Source organism: Typha angustifolia, chromosome 9, assembly GCF_048772165.1.
Source record: "Typha angustifolia cultivar Huaian chromosome 9, ASM4877216v1, whole genome shotgun sequence".
In the NCBI taxonomy this organism is placed as follows: Eukaryota; Viridiplantae; Streptophyta; class Magnoliopsida; order Poales; family Typhaceae; genus Typha; species Typha angustifolia.
In genome coordinates, this window is record NC_133247.1 from 6,666,313 (window position 1) to 6,690,979 (window position 24,667).

The 24,667-nt window shown below is 34.5% G+C and overlaps 2 protein-coding genes across 3 annotated transcripts; both read left to right on the plus strand.

Moving 5' to 3' along the window:
- The first annotated feature begins 8,928 nt into the window (after positions 1 to 8,928).
- LOC140766861 (early nodulin-like protein 21) lies at positions 8,929 to 9,764 on the plus strand. Its single transcript, XM_073106523.1, has 2 exons — positions 8,929 to 9,133; positions 9,365 to 9,764. Exons 1-2 carry the CDS (start codon positions 8,929 to 8,931, stop codon positions 9,757 to 9,759), a joined length of 600 nt encoding a protein of 199 aa, XP_072962624.1. The 3' UTR covers positions 9,760 to 9,764.
- Positions 9,765 to 20,671: 10,907 nt separating this feature from the next.
- LOC140767293 (uncharacterized) lies at positions 20,672 to 24,157 on the plus strand. Of its 2 annotated transcripts, none has more exons than XM_073107144.1 (3): positions 20,672 to 20,993; positions 21,920 to 21,987; positions 22,082 to 24,157. In XM_073107144.1, exons 1-3 carry the CDS (start codon positions 20,885 to 20,887, stop codon positions 23,672 to 23,674), a joined length of 1,770 nt encoding a protein of 589 aa, XP_072963245.1. In that variant the 5' UTR covers positions 20,672 to 20,884; the 3' UTR covers positions 23,675 to 24,157. The 2 variants fall into 2 exon arrangements, with proteins under 2 accessions (XP_072963245.1, XP_072963247.1); XM_073107146.1 differs by having other exon boundaries at positions 20,924 to 20,993; positions 22,155 to 24,157.
- Positions 24,158 to 24,667: the final 510 nt, after the last annotated feature.

Consider the following 24,667-nt stretch of genomic DNA (forward strand, 5'->3'; position numbering starts at 1 on the left):
AATTCTCTTTAAACAAGTACAACATTAGAAAAGACAAAATCAACGTCTAATATTTGGCACAAGGGAGTTACAATTATTTTATAGCCAAAATAAATAAAATTAAAAGGTAATTTAAAATGGGTAGGGGTTAAAAAGTAAATTACCCAGGAGTGAATTTTGAAATAACTAGAAAAGATTAATTTAAAATTTATTTAGAGAAACTAATATAGAGGACAATTTCGTTCATCTATTCAGTTAGACAAATTTTTAAAAATATCTTCTTGACCTAGATCTGTCAAATTTTATTGTCAAAGGGGGCTGTTGAGAGGTTAAAATAAGATTAACTCTAATTTAAATTTATAGGGGCTTATGTGTAAAAGAAACCAATTTATATTTACTTGTCCACAAGTAGGTGGTGGACTGGTGAGTAGACTGGTTGATGAAGCACGTGGAAGCCTGTCTTGACTCACGAGACTACGCCAGTTTAGTTTTGTTTCATTTGTGAAGAAAGATTGGAAATAGTGGTATTTAAATTTTTAAAAAAAAAAGTAGTGGTAGAAAAGTGATTGATTTTCTAGTACACACTACCTACCACTTTTTGAACATTGGAAAATTTGCACTTAACACCTATTAATTTCACATATTTGTTATAATGTTTACAAATCAAACCTTATGTTTTATCAAATTACTCCGAGCTAATTTCTTTGGACGCATAAGAATATTCCATCCACCCCGAATCTATTATTTTGCTTCTTATTTTTCTTTTTTCTTTTTCTACTTTTGCAAATTTACTTTCTTTAGAACAAAAAAGCTATGAACCTCAAAAGCTACATCAAACTGCTTCTCAAACATTGGCACCGGAGTAGTTGGCCAACCAGTTAGTTAGCAGCAAAACTAGCTTCTCTATAGATGTGATTTATCTTGATTTTGATGAATTGTCTCATTATTTGCTTAACATCTCCGATGATTATCTGGATAAGAATTTTAGAGTCCACCTAAATTTGCAGGTTGTTAATTCTCAACTCTAGAATATTTGTATCAGTGTCTCTAAAAATCCAACCTCCTCCACCCATTAAAAAAACAAACTGACGATGGAAGCTAATGGGAACTCTACAGGTTATCGGTATGACTACTGAATTTTTCATTTTAAATTCAATGAGGAAGAAGACATAATGAAGGTTCTTATTGGTGGCCCATGGACATTTTAAGGTATGGTTCTCAATCTTATTCACTGAAGACCTAACTTTCAACCTCTTATAGAGGAAATCCAATCGGCTCTAGTATGAATGTAGTTCGTAGATTTGTTAGCTAAATACTAGCCCCAAGATCTCCTATTCAATGTTGCCTTCGACATTGATAGGCCTCGCAAAATTGATTCTTATACTTTAGCACAAACCCGCAGCCAGTTTGCAAGACTATATGTAGAAATTGACTTATTTGCACCTCTAAAGCAGTCTAGTTAGGTTGTGTTCTAATTAGGGAACTCCATCTTTCTACACCTTTGCGACTCACATTTCCATCTAATTTTGCCATGCCCCTATGGCTTTTCAAACTCCATCTTTTTACAACCCTACCTCACCTCAACCTACTCCCATCCCTATCCTTCAGAACCCCCTGATCTCCTCAAGGCTAGGTCTTGCTCATACCATGATATCCAAAATGATGTTCAAATAGCCACTGTTACTTTCAAAAATGTCAAGGCTCGGGTTCAAGTGGGGGTAGTGGATATCCCTATGGAGGAATTAGATTTTGAATTAATGACCACTATAAGGTGCTACTCTCAAACAGAGGATGGCAACTCAGCCTCATCCCCAAATAGGATGGCAGCTCTTACCAAATCAAATAATAAAGTTGATAAATCCAAAGGTTCTAAACAAGGAGGCACTAGGAAGTGGGATAAACTTATAAGGAGGACACTAATGTCATGATTTCATAATATGTTTTCTCTTTTGGAGTTGTTGCATGATTGTAAAGAAAGAAGGGCGGTCCTTTTTTATCAACTTATTGCATATGTTTAAACTTGACTTATTTGTCATATTAGAGACTCATCTTACCTCTGTTAAGTCTTATAACTTCTTAAGCAGACTTAGCTTGAATTGGAATAATGTCTTTGCGCTAGAAATAAGAGCTTTGATTGGAATGATAGTGGCAAGAAAGACAAACTTGATCTTTGTCACTCACATCCACTTCTTCTCAAGCACTATATGTTATCATGATTTATGAAAGTAAGTTCCCCTTTTCACTCTCAGCTATTTACCCTAGTAATATCCCCTTTCATAAAAACTAGCTCTCACATATACTTGGTTTTATTTATTGACCTTCTCAATGTTGCAATGGCTATTCATTCTTTTTAACTTATTCTATTTTTGCTTTCCACAATTTTAGTAACTTTTGCTAGTCTCATTAATGGCCCCAATCTTATTCTTGTTAGACTTAATTGTGTTTTTAATAATATGGCTCTTATTAGCATGTACTCTATTTATTCAGTTTTACATTTATCTTGGATTGCTTCGCATTATGCTCCATTTTTAATGACTTTTGGTCAAAATGCTAGGCCTAGTAGAGCCATTTTCAGTTTAAATAGTTTTGCTTCGATTACACAAATATTTAGAGATTGTGGCCAAAAGCCCAAGTAATATCTACTAATAGACAAATTCTCTTTTAGATACTTTCCAATCTAGGTGTTCGTATCTCTTAACTCATTAGAATTGGCACAGCTGGACGACCTTGAGGTGAATGTGGAGAATGCTATGGTTGATATCGCCAAGTTAAAATATTAGCAAGCTACCACCTTGCTCTCAGAAATGGATAGTCACACTTTGACCGTTTTAAACAGGCGATGTATGCACTTTACTAAATTAGCCTCAAATGGCATTGTAAATCCTAGATTAACTGGATTCATTGTGGTGATTCTAATACAAAAAAATTTCAGATCTCTACAAAAATTCATAACTAAAATAATTTTATCAAATTATTTTTTCTTAATAATATGGTTTTTACCACTTCCTCTACTCGTCTGCCCAAGACATATGAACATTTATTCTAGCTTTTGGAGCCAAGATGTCACTAGGCCTGGCCCAACGGATGACTGGTCTTTCATTCCTTCTATTTGTGCTTTTTATTATGATGATCTTCTAAGGCCTTTCTTTGAGGCTGAGGTGAAATTGGTGGTTTGGTCCATGCCAGTGGGTAAATTCTTGGGCCTAATGATCTTTATATTAATATTTTTTTATAAATTGGGATATAGTTAGTAAAAGTCTTTGCACTACTTTGGATTGTTTATGTTCCTTTACTTTCTTGCCTGTTAGTTGGGCTCAAACTTCTCTCACCCTTATATGTAAAAAGTCTGATCTGCTCATGGTTGTGGACTACTACTCAATTTCACTTTACAATGTTGCCTATAGAGTCATTGCCAAGCTCCTAGCTGATCGACTTAGGCCCTTTTGGCAAGCATCATTAGTTTTGAGCAATCCATCTATGTAATGTGGAGGCACATTTACAATAAAATTATTCTTGCTCAGGATATTACTCATTCCATCTATACTAAAAAATTGGAATATATTTTTTCTTATCATTAAAATTGATTTAAGAAAAGCTTATGAAAGGGTTTCTTGGTCTTCTATCTCGAATGTTTTAAAAAGAATGAATTGTTCTGCAAAATTTATGGATTGGATTAATACTTGCATTTCTTATGTTTTCTTTTTAGCTTTAATCAATGGTACACTTTCTAGCTAGTTTGTTAGTCCTCGTGGTACTAGATAAGAGAATTCTATCTCCCCTTATCTTTTTATTATTAATTTTCAAATCCTTACTTGCTTATTGAGTGATATTGCATGCTGTAATAGAATTACCATTTTAATATTACTGGGTTATTTTGCATTAGCCACTTAATGTATGTTGATGTTATTATAATCATTAGAAATAAGTGATCATTTCCGTAATAATTTTATGAAAGTATTTAGGGTTTATGATTAACTAATCTTAGGATTATTCTGACTAAATCCAAGATTTGTTTACCCCCTAATCGTGTTATTGGCCTTTCTAGTAATATTGCTAATATTCTTCATATGAATGTGGATTTTTTCCTATTTAAGTACTTAGATGCCAAAATTTTCATTTTCTACCTGCTTATTTGTGCTCGAGTACTTTGCTTAATTTTATCCTTAATTTAATCCTCGCTTACTATCCTCTATGTGAACTTCTTTCGTGGTGCTTGATAGGATATCTAATGTGGTTCACCAGTTCATATAGGAGAAAGGGAATAGCAAGCACGACATCTATCTGGTTGGGTGGGATTGCTTGACTCAGGCTAAGGCTCATTGGGGTTTAGCCATTAGGAAACTTCGCAAAGTTCATATATTTATTGTGGTTAAAATAGTGTTTCATGCTTTTAATGCCATTGATAATATCTAGGTCAGGCTATATTAGGTCAAGCATGGGCCTTTGCACCTATGAATAAAGAAGAATGTAAGAAACATACTTAGAGTTGGTACCTTCTATAGTAAGCTTTTAAAAATACCAAGGAAGGCTATTATAAAGTAATCAAAGATGATAATTCCACATCAATTTGGGATGACTCCTAGATTGATACCATCCCTATTTGAAATGGTTGACAGATATTAATATGAGGCCTGCCTAGTTTCTAGTCTAATCATTAATAGGGATTGGAATGAGGACTATATCCTCAATCTATTTGACCCAGATTTAAAACAGAGGATCTTTGATCTTCACTTCTCACTCTAACCTAGGCACAATTAATTTTTGGATGTGGAAACCTTATCGCACGGGCCTGGCCACTTCTAAATTGGTTCGTGTTTATCTGTATCATATGGAACCTCTTGGGTTTTATAATGACTCGGTGGGAAAGAACTGTGGAAAATTAGATGGCATTTAATTCGTGCATAAGAGATACTTATTCATAAATTAGATCTCTCCTAAATATGTTTTACAACCAAGTACTCACTTACCCATATTTTAGTCAAACCTTATATAAAATAACTCACGTGATAAGTTATCCATAAAATTTTATTAGAGGTAGAAGGTGTGATAAAGTTATCCACAATCTCTAAACAATATATTTAGTACAATTAACATACTTATTCATAGTTAGTAACCAAATATAAATTCGTGTATAAACTTATTCAAAGTAATAATTAAATTTTTATAATCAAACAACAAAAAATGTGAGTAAAGTTATACATGTATCTAATTTGTGTTCAAGAGATGTGTATAAAGTTATCCTTAAAAAACTTAATGCACAAATCAAATAAAGCCTTAATGTTCCTCTAAAAATAAGATTGTTTATTTGGAAATTTGTTGGTATAAGCTCCTAACACGACCTATCTTAGCTAGGCTAGATTTGGGTTCCAAGATAATTTGTTCTATTTGTGAGCTTTGTGAAGGAACTACTAATCACTTATTTTTTGCCTATAATTTTGCTTATGACATGTCGACCATATTTACTTTGATTTGGCCCATATTTCACCATGATCATGCTTGGTCTAAGGGAGCTTGGCTTTTGGATAGTTTAAGGAACTTGGCGTATATTAATATGGGCACATTTAATAAGGTCTGCCTGATTTTTGAGCTAATCATTTGTAGGGCTTGGAAAGAAGATCATATCCTTGATTTATTTGACTTAGATTTGAGTGAGAGAATCTTTGATATTCACCTCCCACTCCAACCTAGGTAGGATTTGTGGACTTTACCTCTCAGTTCTAACCCAACCTATCTTGGCTAGGTTGGATTTGCGTTCTAACATTATTTGTCCTGTCTTGTGAGCTTTCTGAGGAAACTATTAATCACTTATTCTTTGCCTATAATTTTGCTTATAAAATGTGGGCCATATTTACTTTGACTTGGCCCATGTGCTAGCTTGATCATATTTGGTTTAAAGGAGCTTGGCTTTTGGATGGGGTCGATCTCTCCCAACTTGACAGGCCTTTGATCCATGCTGTCATTAGCGTTTTATTATGTCATATCTAAAAAAATTGTAACAATATTTTATTTAATCATATTCAGAAGTTGGTGCAAGTAGTTTGAAACTGTTGCATAGCACCTGCTTATGAATATTATATGGCTTTTTTGCCCACAGCCCTTCTTATCCCCACTCATCTTATTAAATGAGAACCTCCCTCTCTTGGTTCCTCAAGTTAAATAATGACGACACGCGATCCAATGGGTTTTGCCTTACACACTCCATTAGGTTCCCCAATTATGGCTAATAGTTGCTATGGCTAATACCTCTCCACTCTTATTACTAAAATCATTGCTGTTCGAGAAGCTCTGGACTCTATCCATCGTCATCGCGCGTCGCTATACTCACATGGTTGTGAAATCAAACTTGCTCCTACTAGTGAATGTTTTGAAGGAGGTCCATGCTCCACCATGGTCTATAATCAATATTATTGAGGATTTTTTTTTTGTGCTCCTTTTCTTTTTTTTTTCATATCTCTAATGTTTTCCACGAAGCTAATTACTCTGGGCTATGGTTGTACTAGAGAATGCTCTTTTTCTCCCGCTTGTATGTTTTTTTGTTTTGCTGATGCTAGTGAGCTCTTTTGTCAGCGTGGTAGTTAATGCATTTTCCCTTTTCTTTTAAAATACAATTTTTTTTCAGACATTTTAGCAAATTCGCTATCATTTGTTGGCTTTTTGGAGATCCCATATGAATAAATAGGACACCAATAAAAGTTTCAGTTAAATATATTTTACTATTATGTTGTGAAAATCACTTTATCTCTCTCAATTTTATTTTGTATTGTTAAGTCATTCTAAATTTTCTCTCCGTATGCATATATTTAATTAAAACAAGGTCATTTTAGTTATTTTATCATTAATATCTTTTCTAGGATAAAATAGTAATAATAAATATAAAAATATTAGATGGAAAAAGAGAAAAGAAATAAATAAGTATTATGATAAGTGATTGAATAAATTTTTTATATGTACGGCTAAGAGCTTGTTCCCTAATAAATGGTTCTCACTAATAGAGGGTAAGCAGATGGCAATAGATTTATGAATAAAATTAGGTAGACAATTATATTTCTTTAGGTGTGAGAAAAAATTCTAGATTATCAGAAGGCTATAGTTCCACATTGACTAGTTATTAGTCTGGCCATTGTAACAGTGTATCCTTCTATTAGTTCATGAAAAAAGTATGGGTTTAATTTGAATTCATCTACAAATATTGGGAATAATATTTTATGGATTTTGAACATAAAGCTAAGTTTTGATAAACTATTTTTAGTATCTGTTCCTTAGCAGTAAAGCAGTAAGCCTTTCATAAAGTCTTGAAGTAATATTACCTACTACCTTTTCAATTATGGGAGTAATATTACCTACTTACAAATGTATTTAGTCTTTGGTTAAGTAGTAGAGTTAACTATATTGTTGACATAGAATAGCTCCATGTTTCTTTACGTTTTGTTTTAGGAAATTTGTATATAACACCCGGCTTTATAACCTAATTATGGTTTACATTCTATATTTTTACTATTTACAAAACGAGCCATATAATTTATCGAATATGTGCAAACAATACTCTATGTTAGATTTAAACTAATGCTGTGAGAATATTTAGTTAAGTAGAGAACTATTATTTCTAAAATAATTAAAATAAGATTATTTTTAGAATGACTAAAGTGTCCTTAGTATGACTTGGTTGAGAGTATTTTTATAATATTTTAGTATAATTAACTTAATTAAAAAATTTGGTTAAGTTTAACTAGCTGATCTAACGGTAAGGTATTTTTTGCACATATTTATTAAATCATATAGCTCAATTTATAAATAATAAAAATATAGAGTATAAACTATAATTTTATTAAAAGATAAGATGTTATATGCAAATTTTTGTTAATTTATTATTATTTTTTATATTTTATAAAAAATATATAGCTATGAGAAAGAATGAAATATGCCTAATTTATCTTTATAATTCAGAAAAGTAATCGGTACCGTTAGGCAGCAATAATGACTATCCGTCCCACTTTCCCTTTTGGGGAGAGTTCAATCCCTTTAATCCACCAAAAGTCCACCAAAATCGTAAGCTTGACCAAAAGAAAATTGCATGCTATCAAATTGGTTATGACAGAAATCCCGTCTCCGGAGCTTTAAATGGTGGCGTGTCAGAGTTAAATAAGTTGAGATAATAAATGAATACGATCGTTTAATAATTAGACTAAACGAGTATTATTCCTGACCAGATTAAGCTAAATTCAAATTTATTTAAAAATTATGTTACCATGTTATATTATTGAGTCGAATTAACTTGTCACCCGGTATGCATGCATGTAATTTATGCACGGTACATGTATGTATGTATGTATGTACATGTGTATGTATGTATGTATGTATCTACGCATGTACGTATCTATACACATGAACTTCGTTTAGATATGTGAATACGTGCGTCTCAGCGTGGTTAAATATGTATGGATGAATGTATTAATTAACCTTCTCAAGCCGAACTCTATTCAACCCTACTTTCTGAGCCTTGGAAGGCTTTGGAGCCAAGTTTGATCGACTCTAGTATCAAACCAAGCTCGATTACTTTTGACTACCCTGTCCATAGTTGGATTACATATTAATCTCGTAAAGATCCAAAATATATCGATGATGAGAGCCACGTTCCAACGAAGTTGACCTTTTCAAATCCATAACTTCCACACGTAGACCATACTCCCTCCATGTACCTTATGATATGCTGAAACGTGGACGTGGTAACTACCCCAGTCTTCACACACCCATCCACTCTCTTCCCCTCTCCAACCTAATACTGCGGAGGCAGAGAGATCACAGTCCATATAACTACTCTCTTTCCCTTTCTTCTCTCTCTCAAACAATCAAAATCTTTCATAGTACTCATCCACAGAAAGGAGAAGCTCTAACAATCGCTCTCTCTCTCTCTCTCTCTCTCTCTCTCTCTCTCTCTCTCGACACACAACAATGGCTTCTTTTGCACCATCTAATGGTCTTAACCGCTTCTTCTTCTTCTTCTTCATCTTTGTTTCTCTTCTGATGTCGCCGGTGCAATCGGCTTTGGAGTTCCACGTGGGCGGATCGAAGGGTTGGAAAGTTCCGGCTGCTGACGACACCGAGAGTTACAACCATTGGGCCATGAGGAGCCGATTTCATGTCGGCGACTACGTTTGTAAGTTACTAGCTCTTAATTTGTTTCTTCTATACTTTTGAAACACAACAACGAAACAAGAATTAAAAAGAATCTGATTCCTTGACTACGCTTCTCTTTTTATTTGAGGAGAGAGTTAGCTAGCAGAATACTTGTGATCACGAAGCATTAATCAGAACATTTTGACCTGCATATATAACAAATGATACCTGCATCACGGGTAAACCAATCAACAATCAATCATGCATGCAGATTTCAAGTACGTGAACGACTCGGTGCTCCTCGTGGACCGCAAAGCTTACAGCGAATGCAACACGACGGCTCCTCTCCTCGAATTCGCCGATGGGAACACGACGTTCCGCTTCGACCGGTACGGCTTCTTCTACTTCATCAGCGGGACGGCCGGGCACTGCGAGGCCGGCCAGAGGATCATCATACGCGTAATGGTGCATCCCGAGGTCGCCGTCGGCAGCCCCGGACCAGCGCCGGGGTTGCAGCCGGGTGGCAGCGGAGGGTCCGGGCAAGGCTCATGGGAAGGGCCATCTGGTCACCAGGAGAGCTCTGGTGCCTCTTTGGCTGTAGCTGGATACTCCACCGCTATCATGGCAGTGTTAGGGGGTGTGCTGAGCGTTGTGTTCTTTTATTAGCTAGGTTTAGGGTTTGTGTTTGTGTTTGTTTCTCTCAGGGGCTTAGATTTGTTATTCTCTTTTCCTTTCCTTTCCTCTCGATTTATTTATATATTTGGTTAGCCTAAGTAGTTTGTCATTTATGAATATCAGATAGAGATGTTGTGTTTGTTAATTGGTTATGTTAATCATTGTTCTTAGCCAACTGGTAACTAGTTGACCTAATTGCGATACATTTTAAGTGAGGAGCATGTCAGCTGCCAGTAGCAACATGGAACCATATATGATTTCTACAGCTCTAAGTTTAATTAGGGTCTAATTCCGAATCTTTTTCTCAAAAAGAAAAAAAGAAAAGAAAAGGTAATCTGTACAGGCTTAATAATATGAAGTCAGCATACTTTGATTATACAAAGCCTAAATGAGCTCCATTGTTTGCATCACGTCGCTACACATTTTGCACCATTATGTAGTTTCTATATTAATTTCTCAACACATTTATTGTAAGGAGAAATTGGACCAATGTCATAGGATTCATAGCTACTCTACCGAGATTATAACTTTAGATTTTTTTAAGAAAATGTGTATATAATACTCTGCTTTTATAATATAATTATAATTTATACCCAATATTTTTACTGTTTATAAATCGAGCTTTATAAACAACTGATTGCATAGTTTGTACAGAGATATCTTAAATTACTCATTCTGAGGATTAACCATACATTCCCTAGCTATCTTGAGCATGCATGCTTACTAATTAACTCTTAAACCACTAACCCTTGAAAACACTTAATTAAGGGGTCATTTAGTTAATTGTATCTGAAAACACGGCATCTATAGATGCAATATCTAGCTTATATACGGTAATTATTTGGTTTAGTAACAAATGAAAACCATTATTCGTGTAGTAATTATTAAAAACTAATATCTAGCTTATATATGGTAATTTTTACTATTTGCAAATCGAGACATATGATTTAAGAAATATGTGCAACTAACACCGTAAGAATATTTCGTTAAATAGATATATATTATTTATAAAATAACTAAAATGCTCTTAGTATGACTTGGTTGTGAATATTTTTATAATTTTTTTTAGTATAGTTAACTTAACTCAAAGATTTGGTTAAAATTAACTAACTGATCTAACGGCATGGCTTGATTTGTAAATAGTAAAAATGTAAGGTGTAAATCATAATTTTATTAAAAGATAGAGTGCTATATACAAATTTCTCTTTTTTTTATGTGGTCAATTTTATGTATATGATAGTAAAAATGCTTATGCTTATGTATTGGATATATGAGCTGTTTAACAAAGAAAGGCAAAGATACGAGGAACTAGTCACCTTAAAGACAAGGTATTGGAAATGTGGTGGATTATTATAATTTGACTACGTGGGTTAAATCCAGTCAATTGAGTCGAGTCAAGTTAGTTAGTTAGATTTATCTTATTACTTTAAATTTTAAATAAATTGGATAATCCACATGTGGATCCGATTCAATAGGAGTTTTTACTCCTATAAATAGGAGTAGACATGTGTTGATTAGAATCAAGAAATGAATCTAACTTTAGCTAATATTATTCTTTAGTCTTTATCTTTTATTATAGTCGTTAGATTGACTTTATTTTCATAGGAGTATATCATAACCCTAGATCCACCTTCAAGCATTAAACCCTAGCTACCACCTTCCTTTAGTAGCCACCCTACCTTACGGCTTACCACTATCACCTTTGGTCGTTTGCTACCCTTTAACGATCGCCGCAACGTCGGATATTTATTTTAACCCGTTTTGATCTTCCTCCACTCTTTTATTTATAATTTTTCATCTTGATACTGGATTCACGTGAAATATTAGAACCCTAACTTATGAGGCTACCACCAAATAAATTTTTATAATTTTCTTACGTCTATATTGGTCTAGATCTGGTTCGTAATAACTTTCAAATTTCTTATATTAGTGTAGGTGTCAATGTAGACAACTTTGGTTCAGATCCTCCAATGCATAATGATCAATTTCTATGTAGTTTAGCACCCAGACATATGTAATAGTTCCACTCACACTTTGGTAGAAAGTATGCTCTACAAGAGAACTAAGAATTCGTAGATACTAAACTTAAAACCCTTGAGTTCTCTTTGCACAGATCCTCCTTCTAACCTTTGATTTAGCTCCACCGATGTGCTACAAGTTGCATATGATGCTTGACTAGCGCTCCAACTCAAATTATTTCTCACACAATGATAAGGAGATGAAAGCTTCAATTGAGAGGTCCTTGGAAGGGGATGGATGTTTTCTCCGTCTCTAGATTGTTTAAATAATTGTGGAGGAACCTCTACAATTCATACTAGAGAAACCCAAAAGAAACATTAAGTTTGAAACATATTTAGAACTTTCTATTTGCTATTAGCCTATCTTGTGCGCGTCCAATTCTGAATTACACATAGACAACATGTAAAACTTGTGTCAAAAATTAAAAGTAAGCTCTATGACTTTATTTATTGTTGTTCTTTCGCAAAAGTACTTTCCACAAGTCATGCCTTAATCTAATACTAAAAATATGCCATTATATGAATTTGCACTTACAAGGCGCTTCCCTAGTTGGGCTTCCACCCTTTTCGTATATGGACACTCAAAGTATACATAAGGATATAATTGTCTGTACCTAATTTTGAGCATTAACTATACCTAGTTTTGAGATAATATTTGCGTTTTACAACGAAAAAAGTCGACTTAGTTACTTTATTTGGGCGATTTGCACTAAAAACCAATATCATTTCTCTTTGCACTCCTAAACATTTTAGCTATTTTTTAGGGTTTCACCCATTCTAGATACAAAATAACCAAAGTACCCTTAAATATACTCATAAGAACACAAATGTACACCTAATTGCACCTCTTATTTTGGTTCTGTCCTTTCTAATGTATATTTTTCTGGTAAATAAGACATCTTCTTTCTGGAGGTAAGATAGTGCAAGTATATAAATTTACAAAATGACATCTACTCTGCATTCTTCTCCATTCAGCAACATAACAACCCCTAATTTTTTTCTTCTTTCTAGCAATAAAACTCTAAACTAACTTCTCCTTTTACATTGTTCTCTAATTTCTGCTTTACCTCTCAAATGGAAACCTCAATAGATAAGTTTTTTTTTAAAAGGAAAACTAAATTAAGAACTAATTTTGGCGAGTACAAAAGTCTCCTCTGGCATCAGAGACCAAAATCTGCATTAGTGCAAAAAGATAATCCCCATCCCAAGTACACCGAAAGCCTAAGCTCCTACCCTTACAAGCAAGCCAATTTGCAGTATGATTAGCTTGCCTAAAAATATGAGTAACTTTATAATTATTAAAAGGGTCAATTACACGGACACCCCCTAAATTATAATTGGTTTTCACGGAGACCCCATAAACCTTTTTAGGTTACAATGTCACCCCTAAATTTTTCAAGAATTATAATGTCACCATTCCGTTAGTTTGCTTTCAAAAAAATTGGGTGAATCGGCTTACGTGGTAGTTATGTTAGAATATATCAGCTATGAAATGACCTAGATGCCCTCATTGGAGGAAAAAGAACTAAATTTCATCTTGGTCCAATAGTAATGGACCATTTTACCAGTCCACTTTCCTCCAATATATTCCCCTAAACCCTTCTTCCTACCATTATTGTCAATCTAAGCTAAACCTTCCCCCTTCCCATTCTCTCCCTCCCTCCTTGCCTCCATTTTGTTTTCTCCCTCCTCTGCAATTATGACATCCTTCAGTAGTAGCAATAGCAGCAACCACCATACCATAAACAATGGGTCGATTACATGCTATTGTGGCTTAAGGTTAGCGATTATGATCTCATTTACAGAGCATAATCCTAGACGAAGATTTATGGGTTGTGTTAATTTCAAGCTAACTTTTCTCTTCTCTTATACATTTTCTTTTACATTTTGTTAGCCAAACCATTACCAATTGCTACAGTCCATTTTTTTTTTCTGTTTTTGATTTGTTGTTTTTTTTTCTTTTGTTTCTTTTTGCAAAGCTCTTCTACGTGTCTTTTTTTTTGTTGAATTGATCCTCCTACTTCTTCTAGGGGCAAAGACATTGAGAATGCTGAGTTAATACAGACAGATCTACAAAGTGGATCTAGAGAGAATGCTTGTGCACGCAGAAGAGGGATATGAGAAGATCTGCAAGAAAAATAATATTTTGTTAAAGAAAATAGAGGGTGGAAAGAAGAGAGATAAAATTAAAATATTTGCGTGCTATTTTGGTTACATTAGTATTAATAATGTTTGTTAAGTAAGAATAGTAGTTACATTGTAAAGCTTTCTTGATAACTCTATTATTAAAATCTTAATGAATGAATTTTATGTGAAGCTTGTTGTGTAACTTTCTTGAAGTAAAAATAGTAGTTACATTGTATATAACTTGCTGTATAACTTTCTTGATGAATTTCCTCTGAAGTATTATAATTATATAGTTGCCAGAAGTATTACTATAACTACCAATACACTAGCATTACAACTAATAAGCAAATGTCTAAAGCATTGCTACCAATAAGCAAATGTCTAAAGCATAGCTATCATAAACAAGCTTCATATAACCAATACATCAGTATAGTCTAAAGCATTGCACAACCAATAGACCACAACCAATCCATGAACAACCAATACAGTCATTGATAAACAAGTGCATAATCCAATTAAACCACCAAACAAATTCATATAATAAGGCTCTAAACACATGTTGCAATAAAAAATGTTCATGATTGACCAAAATACCTCATGAATTAATTTAGTACAAACAAGTTGCTGAGTTAACTTAGTACAAACAATTTGCTAAGTTAACTTAATACAAACAAGTATATAGTCTCACATAGTTAATATAGTAGATATAAGTCCAGTCTCAAACTTAGACAAAATTGCATAGAAAATTCCTAAACTCCTATCTGGATGCTTTGTGTGGGAGGAACTCCTGTTTGGCTGCTTTGTGTGGGGGGAACTATACTACTTTGTGTGGGAGGAACTCTTGAAGCAATAGAAGCTGAAAAAGTTCTATCTGGCTGTGATAATACTCCATATCTAATTCTTCTAATTTTTCTGCCCTCCTAAAAAAGTTGAACCAGTAATAATTTACTAAAAAAGTTGCACTAGTAATAGTTTTACTAAAAATTAAAGAGTAGCAAATCTTACTAGATGAAGAACCATCTTTCTCTTTACTTCGGCACATTTGTAGATATAGGAACACTATCTGGTGAACCACTAACTGCTGAAACACTACTTGGTGGACCACTAGCTACTGGAACACTACCGGGTCCACCACTGGCTGCTGGAACATTAGCTGATCCACCACTGGTTGTTGGAACTCTAGCTAGTCCACTATTGGATGATGCACCAACTAGTGGACTACTAAATTCCTGAGCATAATCCAATTATAGCATGTACATAAGTAAAAAAATATGATAGTACAGAAAAAAGTAATTATAGTATAGAGAAAAAGTAAAAGTGATTACCTATCTCATTGGTGATTGTCTAACTGTTCACAAGTCCTTACATTATGTCTATGTTGATTGCATTTCTTACACCTTAATGTTGTAAAATATTTCTTGACTCTGAATGAGTTTTTTTTGCTCATCTATACCTTTCCTTCTCACTTTTTTAGGCCTGCCTAGTTGCCTTCTTAGGAGAGGTTGTTGTATAGGGTCATAATTACAATGGTCTCACATCTTCTGATCTTGTATAGGACTTATCGTGTGATCATTTGACCTCAAATATGCTGAGGTGTAATGTTGTGGAGGATGAAAGGATAACATTGAGTCATTTTAGGTGTGGCCTTAACGATGACATTCAAAGAGAGTTTTCTGAGAGGTTACCTCCTTGGACCAAGCTTACACTCTTGCGTTGAACTACGAGATGGTTAATAGGCAACAATTGCCTAGGCGACCAATTAGACTCACCCCTCCCAATTACAAATACAGACAAGTTGGTCATGTAGCCTCAAACTGTCCTCGAAAGGCCCTTTATCTTGAGGAACAGGATGACATTATCAGGGAAAATGAGCTCGATGAATAAGTTTATGAACCTAACCCCGATAATGTCCAAGATAGTGACGAAGATCGTGATTATGGAGACCATACTGTTGGTGTCGTTCGTTACGCTTTAACGCAACCTCGGGAGATCAATGATTGGCGAAGGAATGCAATATTCCACACTTACATTAAATATGGGACTAAAGATTGTAAAGTCATCATCGATAGTGGGAGTTATATTAACGCCGTCTCTTCTAATGTTATATCTTATCTGGACTTAAAGTCTACACCTCATCCGAATCCTTATAAGGTATCTTGGGTAAATGATTCTTCCATTGCTATAAATGAGAGATGCCTTGTTCCTATCACTTTCCTTTCTTATAAGGAAGATGTGTGGTGTGACATTGTGCCGATGGATGTAGGGCATATCATTTTCGGCCGCCCTTGGTTATTTGATCATAATGTAACTATTTTTGGGCGTTCTAACTCGTGCTCTTTCAATTTTGAAGGCAAAAAGATTAAGATAAATCCTATGCGCTCTAAAATAATTAATAAAGATAACAAGAAAAATACTCCAAGTAAAAAGGGTTTGGACATAATAAATTCTAAAGAATTTGAAAAGGAAGCAAACCAAGGCTCTATTGTGTTTGCCTTGGTGACTTGTGAAGTTGGGAGCACTACCCTCACTCTATCATCCGACGAATCTGCTCCTATACTAAATAAGTTTCAAGATGTGTTTCCAGATGATCTGCCGGACCAATTGCCTCCTTTACGTGATATCCAACATACAATTGACTTTGTCCCTGGAGCGTCTCTCCCAAACTTGCCACACTATCGAATGAGCCCCAAAGAACATGCTGAATTGCAACATCAGGTAAATGAACTTCTTATGTAGGGTTTCATTCGTGAGAGCCTAAGTCCTTGTGTTGTGCCTGTCTTGCTCACGCCAAAGAAGGATGGGTCTTCGCGTATGTGTGTTGATAGTCGAGCCATCAATAGAATAACGGTCAAATATCGTTTTTCCATTCCACGACTTTGTTTGGGAGATCCATGTCGGTGGCCTATCGGGTCATTTTAGACGTGATAAGACCATTGAGGAAGTGGAGCGCCAATTCTACTGGCCAAGTCTCAAATGTGACGTCGCAAAATTAGTTGGTCAATATAGGACTTGTCAGTTAGCAAAGCACAGAAAACAAAACACTAGACTTTACACTTTGTTACCTGTGCCTGATCACCCGTGGCAGGACGTTAGTATGGATTTTGTCCTGGGATTGTCTCGCACATTTAGAAAACATGATTCAATTCTCGTGGTTGTGGATCGCTTCTCTAAGATGGCGCATTTTATTCCTTGTGCTAAGGCCTCTAATGCGTCACAAGTGGCCAAATTGTACTTTGTCCATATCGTCAAGTTATATGGTCTTCCAAAAACTATTGTTTCCGACTGGGATGTTCGCTTTATGAGCTATTTTTGAAAAACCTTATGGCACATAGTTGGCACAAAATTAAAATTTTCCACTGCCTATTATCCTCAAACCGATGGTCAAACTGAGGTTGTTAATCGTAGTCTTAGAAATCTTTTGCACTGTCTCGTTGGTAATCATAACAAAAATTGGGATGCCATTCTTCCTATAACCCAATTTACATATAATAACTCCATTAATAGGTCTATTGGCATGAGCCCATATGAAGTTGTTCATGGTTTTAAAGCACGCAAACCTCTAGATCTGTTGCCTATGTCATCTCATTCTAGAGTCTGAGTCTACCGAAGCATTTGCACATCATGTTATTCTTTGCATCAAGAGATCACTAAGCGAATTGAGGCGAGTAATCACCAATATAAAATACATGCCGACTTGCACAAACGTGCCAAGGAGTTCGATGTTGGAGATCATGTTATGATTCGTCTCAAACCCGAATAATTCCCTTCGGGAGCTTTTCGGAAGTTTCATGCTCGTAGTGCAGGACCTTTCCAAGTTCTGAAACGTGTCGGTGCTAATGCTTATGTCATTGATATTCCCCTTGATTATGGCATTAGTTGTACTTTTAATATTGAGGATCTAGCAACCTACCATCTACCTATGCACATCCCCATCAAACCCTATGCTACATCTACTACCCTTCAAGACATCCCTACTATGCCACCTACCGCTTCTCCTTTCCCATCCACATTACAAGAAAAGATAGACGCTATTTTAGATGATCAAATAACATCTACTACAGAAGGAGGGGTTCACCATTTTCTCGTTCGATGTCACGAGCGACCAAAGTTTGATTGTACATGGATCACTCGCAAGGAGTTACAGCAACTTGACCCTGACATTTTGGAGTACTATCAGAGCTACTTGACTGGGTCGAGTTTCTTTCACCTCGGAAGAGTTGGTGGGGACACCACTTTTTATCACGTTTATTCTCGTAAGCACAAAAGGGCTGCACCCGTGGCCCTTTGGCTTAACGAGGGTTGTGACTAGTCACTTTCTAGGGCTATTTTTCATCTTTTATCTTTTAGTTACCTTCTAGGGCTATTTTTCGTCTTTTGTCTTTTACTTTATTTGGCCTATATAAAGGCTTGTAATCATTTTTTATAGGTAAATAAATATTTTGAGAGCTTTTTTTTATTGAGTGTTTGTTGGTGGATTCCGACACGCCGATTAGTGGATTCCACGGGTTTGATTATTTCTCCCTATTTTTCTTCTCAACTCTACAATCAAGACGTTATTCTACATCAATAATATTTTCAAACCTCTATACTAGTATGCTTCAATCATTTTTCATATAGAAGATGCTATAATATTAGATGTGCATTAGAAAGAACTCTATCATAATAGATTCAAAGTTGGCATTATTAAGGATGGATTTATCTTCTTAATGTTTGAAATTTACACATTATATCAAAAAGTTATTTATTTATTTGACATTAGAATATACAACCATGGAGATAGACCGAGGTAATATTTTGTTGATGTACTTTTAGATTTTATTGATATACTTTTAGATTTTATTGATATTTTTTCCCCACGTATTAAGCTGTTAACTACACTAGTGAGTGTTAGATCTAGATGAAAATGGAAAAAAAATGTCCAAAGACAGATTGGAGAGATAAGAATGATGAGATGCTTAAAATATAAATATATATGGCACAATGTAAGATCTTGCATGATACCTCCAAATAATTCAAATAACATCTATGAATTTTACAAAAATAAATATATATTGCATAGATATAATTATGTAATCCGTTAATGATCAAACTAGCATTCCACTAGATATACTTACAAGAATATTATTTTTGGATTCTCTAGATACATGGAGTCCCAAAATACATCTATAGATTTCGTAAATATATTTATTGTTTATGTAAAAAACCTATTGTGTAGACAAATTAGAGTAAGGTGTCAACGCACAAATTGTGAACACATTGTCAATAAGAATATTATATAAAAGAATTTGGCTATTAAATTATACGTCTAAATGTCAATATACATAATATTGTACGTCGAAATATATATTGTGAATAAGAGTAACTAAAATTTGATTTAATGAATATTAAATTGAATATTAATTTCAGAAAGTGTCTACGGATTCTACTGATAGTAACTCTGGATTTTATCAATACTAAATCTGAGGAATCCATACTTACTAATACCAAATTTTAGGAATAATCAAGATTGTACATAACAACTGATTAAAATCTACATAATTATAAATCATAATTACAAGGAACTAACAATTGAATCTATATATAAACGGGCAAAACTTACATAAGTCAATAGGTCATATATGTGTAAGTAGTAATAGAATGCAAAGATAGATTATAAAAAACCTACAAAAATATATATTCTAGTTAAATAGATTAATTGATTACATGATTCGTAAATAAACTAACAAAAATTAATAATAAGTTACATAAATTACCTTATTACTCTTAGTAGTGGTGAATGATTTGTCTAAGGATGAGAGACACGAATGATTCAACCTAGGATTTAATTAGTTCTCTATAGGGCTGCAAAATAATCGAGCCGACTCGAGAGCTTGGCTCAAGTTCGGCTCGATAATGCTCAATCAAGCTCGGCTCAAAAATAGGCTGAGCCGAGCTTGATCATTAAAGTTAGGCTTGAAATTAAATTTGAGCTAAGCTTGATCCCAAGCCGGCTCGATCGAATCGACTCGATAAGGCTCGAATATATATATATATATATATATATATATATATATATATATATATATATATATATATATATATATATATATATATATATAATATGAGTAATATCAAACTAATATAAACCATCAGATCAAAACCCTTTTACCCATTCAGAATTTCAGTAATTATTTTCTGACACAATTATCTTTATTGTTTGTAATTTATATTTTGGTTACTTATAGTTTTTTGACACAATTATCTTTGTTACTTATAATTTATATTTTGGTTCCTTGTAGTTTTCTAATCCATTTATCTTTATTGCTTGTAATTTATATTTTGATAATATTTATATCTTTATAGTTGAATTATGTTTTATTTCAAGCTTGATTCAAGTCTAAATTAATTCAAGCTTGCCCAGGCTCGAAAATGGTTTAAAATTGATAAGGCTTGAAATTACTAATTGAGCAGTTCGTTTAAGCTCGAAATTGACTCGATTTTAAAATTGGCTCGTATTGAAATTATTTTAATTCAAGTTTGATTACAAAGACCGGCTCAAAATTAATTTCAATCTAAGCTTAATTAGAGCCAAGCTCGATCAAGCTCGGCTCGTTTACACCCCTAGTTCTCTAACAATATGGGTTCACCAAGTGGAGGAAAGATTGGAGAGAGAGTTTCATTTCACTAGGGTTTAACAACAAGAAAAAAAAATGGAGGCAGTTAATGCAAGAAATAAAATGGAAAAGAGTTAAGAGTAACAATAAAGACTGTTTGGGCAAGAGAGATGAGATGGGCTGAAAATGAATATTCTTTTCAAATTTTTTGTAATATTTACGGTAAAAGCACTAAAAATATTATTTATTTTGCAGGGAAACCTAGTTCAGTAAACAAAACTCATGTGTCTCGTAGGCATGCTCATGTTGGAGCTTAACCATAGTGCCATGTGCATAAGCTCATGAAAAATAGGTTGATCTCCTGTAGCTTTCCACTCCATGGGTTCGCCCACTTCGCCCGCTTCGATCCCGGTCTTCGTCGACACCAACCTTGCCACCCATCTCGCCGTGCCCGTTCCTCCTAACATCACGGTCGGCGAGCTCAAGTGTAAGCATTGCTCAAACTAAAGCTTAGTGTCGTTCTTCTGTTTGTTGAAATGCTCAAATGAGTAAATTATCCCAATACTGGAGTTGGGCATGTTGGGCGTATCCTATTTACTTTTTTCCACTTCACCAATAGGAATCAACTTAATGGAAATAGCAAAAGAGGAAGAGAGTAGGGGAAAAAGACAACGCAATAGGAATTTTGAAATTTTGCAAGATCAAGATGATAGCTAACCATAGCTCCAATGTAGAGAGAACCATCTTCCAAAAACTGCCATTAGGAAAGAAAAGAATCTACACCAAGAAGCACGTACAGTTCTTATAGCCAATTTGGTATAGTATTTCCTTCAAGTCTTCATAAACATGACAAATTTTAAGTTTTACCTAACTGGGGGGTACGAAAAGCGTTCTTCATCTTTGAAGTTACCAGCTCGATTTTCTGAAGTATTTGATTAGAGAGGCCGTTGTTTGTGGTCGTAACGTTGATTCTAGGGATTTGATTTACAAAATAACCTTTTTTTAGTATAAAATGATTTGTATCCTTCAAATTTTAGGTATTTTTCTTCCTTTTTCTTACTTTATGACACCTCATTTTTTTCCAAAGAGTGCTAGGCAATTGTAGGTCCTAGAGAAGATTCATTGCTTTATAAGTTAATAAAAGAGTATATAAACACCCTGCCCTTTTTTTTCATTCTGTCATTCAGGCTATATAGCTACGACTCTCTTAGAAATATAGTTCTTCTTCTCATGCTGTCAATCTAATGTTACTCGATTGGAATACATCTATGCGGTTCTTAGAAAGTGATGGAAGCATTCATTTTGGTATCTAAGAGCATTTTCATACATGATGTTTCTAACTGTAAACATCATCGACTATGTCTCTGCCGTAGCTTTGATACATCAAGGTTGAGTAATTTCTGTTTTCTGCAGCTATACTTGCGAGAGATCATTTCTCTTGTTTTCCAGAACTTGGTGAAATCAAGGTCACGTCTTTAATGGTACGCCATTTTTTCTTCTGCTAAGTAATGCATTCTCCATCCTCATCTGCTAATTTAAACTTTCATAATTTTTTCTTTCTGTTGGCTACTGTAGGTAAAACGAAGATCTTTATTTTATCATCTTTCAGACGTAATGCCTCTAAAGGTTGTCTTTGTGGGGTCAGCAGATACTTGGTTTCTTCATATGGATGCTTTTCCATTGATGAACATGCACAGGGAAGAAACAACTGTACATTCAATGGAAAAACTTTCATCAATGCAAATATCTAGCAATCATAGAACTGGCACATCAAACCCCAGTACTTCAGTTGCATCGCAGAAGTTAAAATCATCAAGGAGACCAAAATGGTTCATTGATAGACATGAACATGATACTACTATGCAATGTAATCTAAATCAGGAGACTGAAGACTCTGTCTCAGATATTAGTGATATTACAAATTGTTCAAAATCAGCGAGTAACATCAGATCTGGAGATCTGAATGCTAAGTGCAAAGCTGCTAGCAGTAGAAGAAATCATTTTACATGCAATGCAGAGAAACTGAATGTCCTTTCCTTGCCTAGTTTCAGCAGAAAAGAGAACAGCAAAAAGACGATAGGAAAACAAGTTCGTACAAAGAATACTAGTTCTGGATCTCTAAATGATCTCATGGAGGATAATCCTGCTAGTTCAAAAAATAAACATGTAGCTGAAGTGACTTCAACTTCAATTCTGGAGATAAAAATACAAACAAACTTAAGTACCGTCATGGATGTGCCCACCAACATGAATCAACACGATGATAATCTTTTGCCAGAAAACACATTAAAGAGTAAGAAACTGAAGCACATGTCCAGGTATGCAAATTCAAGCATGAGTTTATCTGGTAAAGTATCTGTAACAGGTTTAATTACAAGATACTTTGCTGACTATGAAGAGGTAGATTCATCCTATATCTTTCCCAAAGATATCGAGGAGTGTGGGATGTTTACTAATCATTTCAATGTACTAAACTGTGAAGAAATCCGAGATATTGGCATCTCGGCTCTTCAGGGATCTTCAAAGAGGATAGCAGTTACAGGTTCTCATAATGATTGTTCCTTCAATGTGAAATCTTCTGGGAAAAGGCTGTCTGGAGATAATAATCTCTTAAATGTGAACAATCTACAAAGTGGCAACAATGAAGTCGTTTCTTTTTCTTGTGACAATGATGTCTTGGGCACTGATAGTAAGACCGATACATCTACTAATTTTCTTGTAAGTGATGAGAACAGTATTTGCCAAGTTGACACAGAGACATTATATGGGGAAAGAGCTAGTAGATCTAAAAGGAAAGTCAGAAGAAAATTACTGTATGATACAATATCTTCTAGATCAAGGAAGCTGTCCACTCCATCATCTGTAAACAAGCATATGGAAGCTAGGAGCAGAAAAGTACTGTATGGTACAGTACCTTGTAGGTCAAGGAAGATATCCACTCCATCATCTGTAAACAAGCATATGGAAGCTTCAAGTAGTAAGTGCATCAAAACTGAAGTTGGGAAATGCCTCCTCCAAGCTGCAAAGAGTATCTGGTGTTCTTCTAGCAGGAAAAAATCATCAAAATCAATGTTCATATCTAGGAATCAATGTCCGTTAAAACCTGAGGGAACTATTCCTATGAAGAACTTCTCATTTGAGATTGATTCTGAGACATGTTCGAAATGAAAAGGAACAGGAGAGAGAGAGAGAGAGAAAGGAAGGAGGGAGGGGGTTAATGGGAAAAGTTTCTTTTGAATATTTTGGGAAACAAAAGGTTTAGTTAACCCCAACCACCCAACAAAATTTGTAAAATGGTTGTCCTGGATTCTACATATATGATGAACCAAGCATCTGTGAGCATAACTTCTAGATTGAGTAAGTATACTCCTGGGGGTTCCATACGTAGAATAAACAACCATATGCATGACTACAGGAAGTGGCTGTTTGTTTATAGAAATGTAACATAAAAGGCGCCTTACCTGAAATAGTACCTCTGGGACTACTGGTAGCCTATTTTTTGCTCGTGATAGCTGGAGGTAAGGTAAATGCATAATTTTGTAGAATCACAGAATGGATTTGTGTTGGTGCAACAGTGAAGAATATGTCTTCTTAGTTCTCATTGGTTAGTAAGTCTACAAACATTTATACTATATATATGTTTATTGTACATATGCATGTGGATCTATTTAGGTTACTAAATTTCTTCTTTCTTGCTCTTCATTTCTTATCCTTCTCTTTTCTGATTAGCAAAGAGTAGTACCGCTAAAATGAAATAGTAGTTTTCTTATATGTTTTCTTTTGAACCATTTTGGATCTGATATATCTGTTCCATATAGTGAGAGTTCAGATATAGAGCTGAATTTGATTTGCAGCTCCATGGATGTCAAAATGACAATCTCCTTGCTATTTGAACATAACCTACAATTCTGTCTTAATCTTCCAATAGCGAGATTAAATTATTAAAGGTTCTAATGCAAGATGATTTCTTATTAAGCATTTTCTATATCTTTGCCTCTTTGGTTGTTAGAGAAACTTGTAAGGAAGTGCCTTATTTTATGAGCAGAGCATCAGATGGAGAATTGATTCGGCTGGCAATCGTAGAGTGACATTTTGTTTGGTTGTATCTAAGAGAAGAGTAGAGAAAAATAAATTTACTCTTGTTGGAGTTATTGAAAGAGA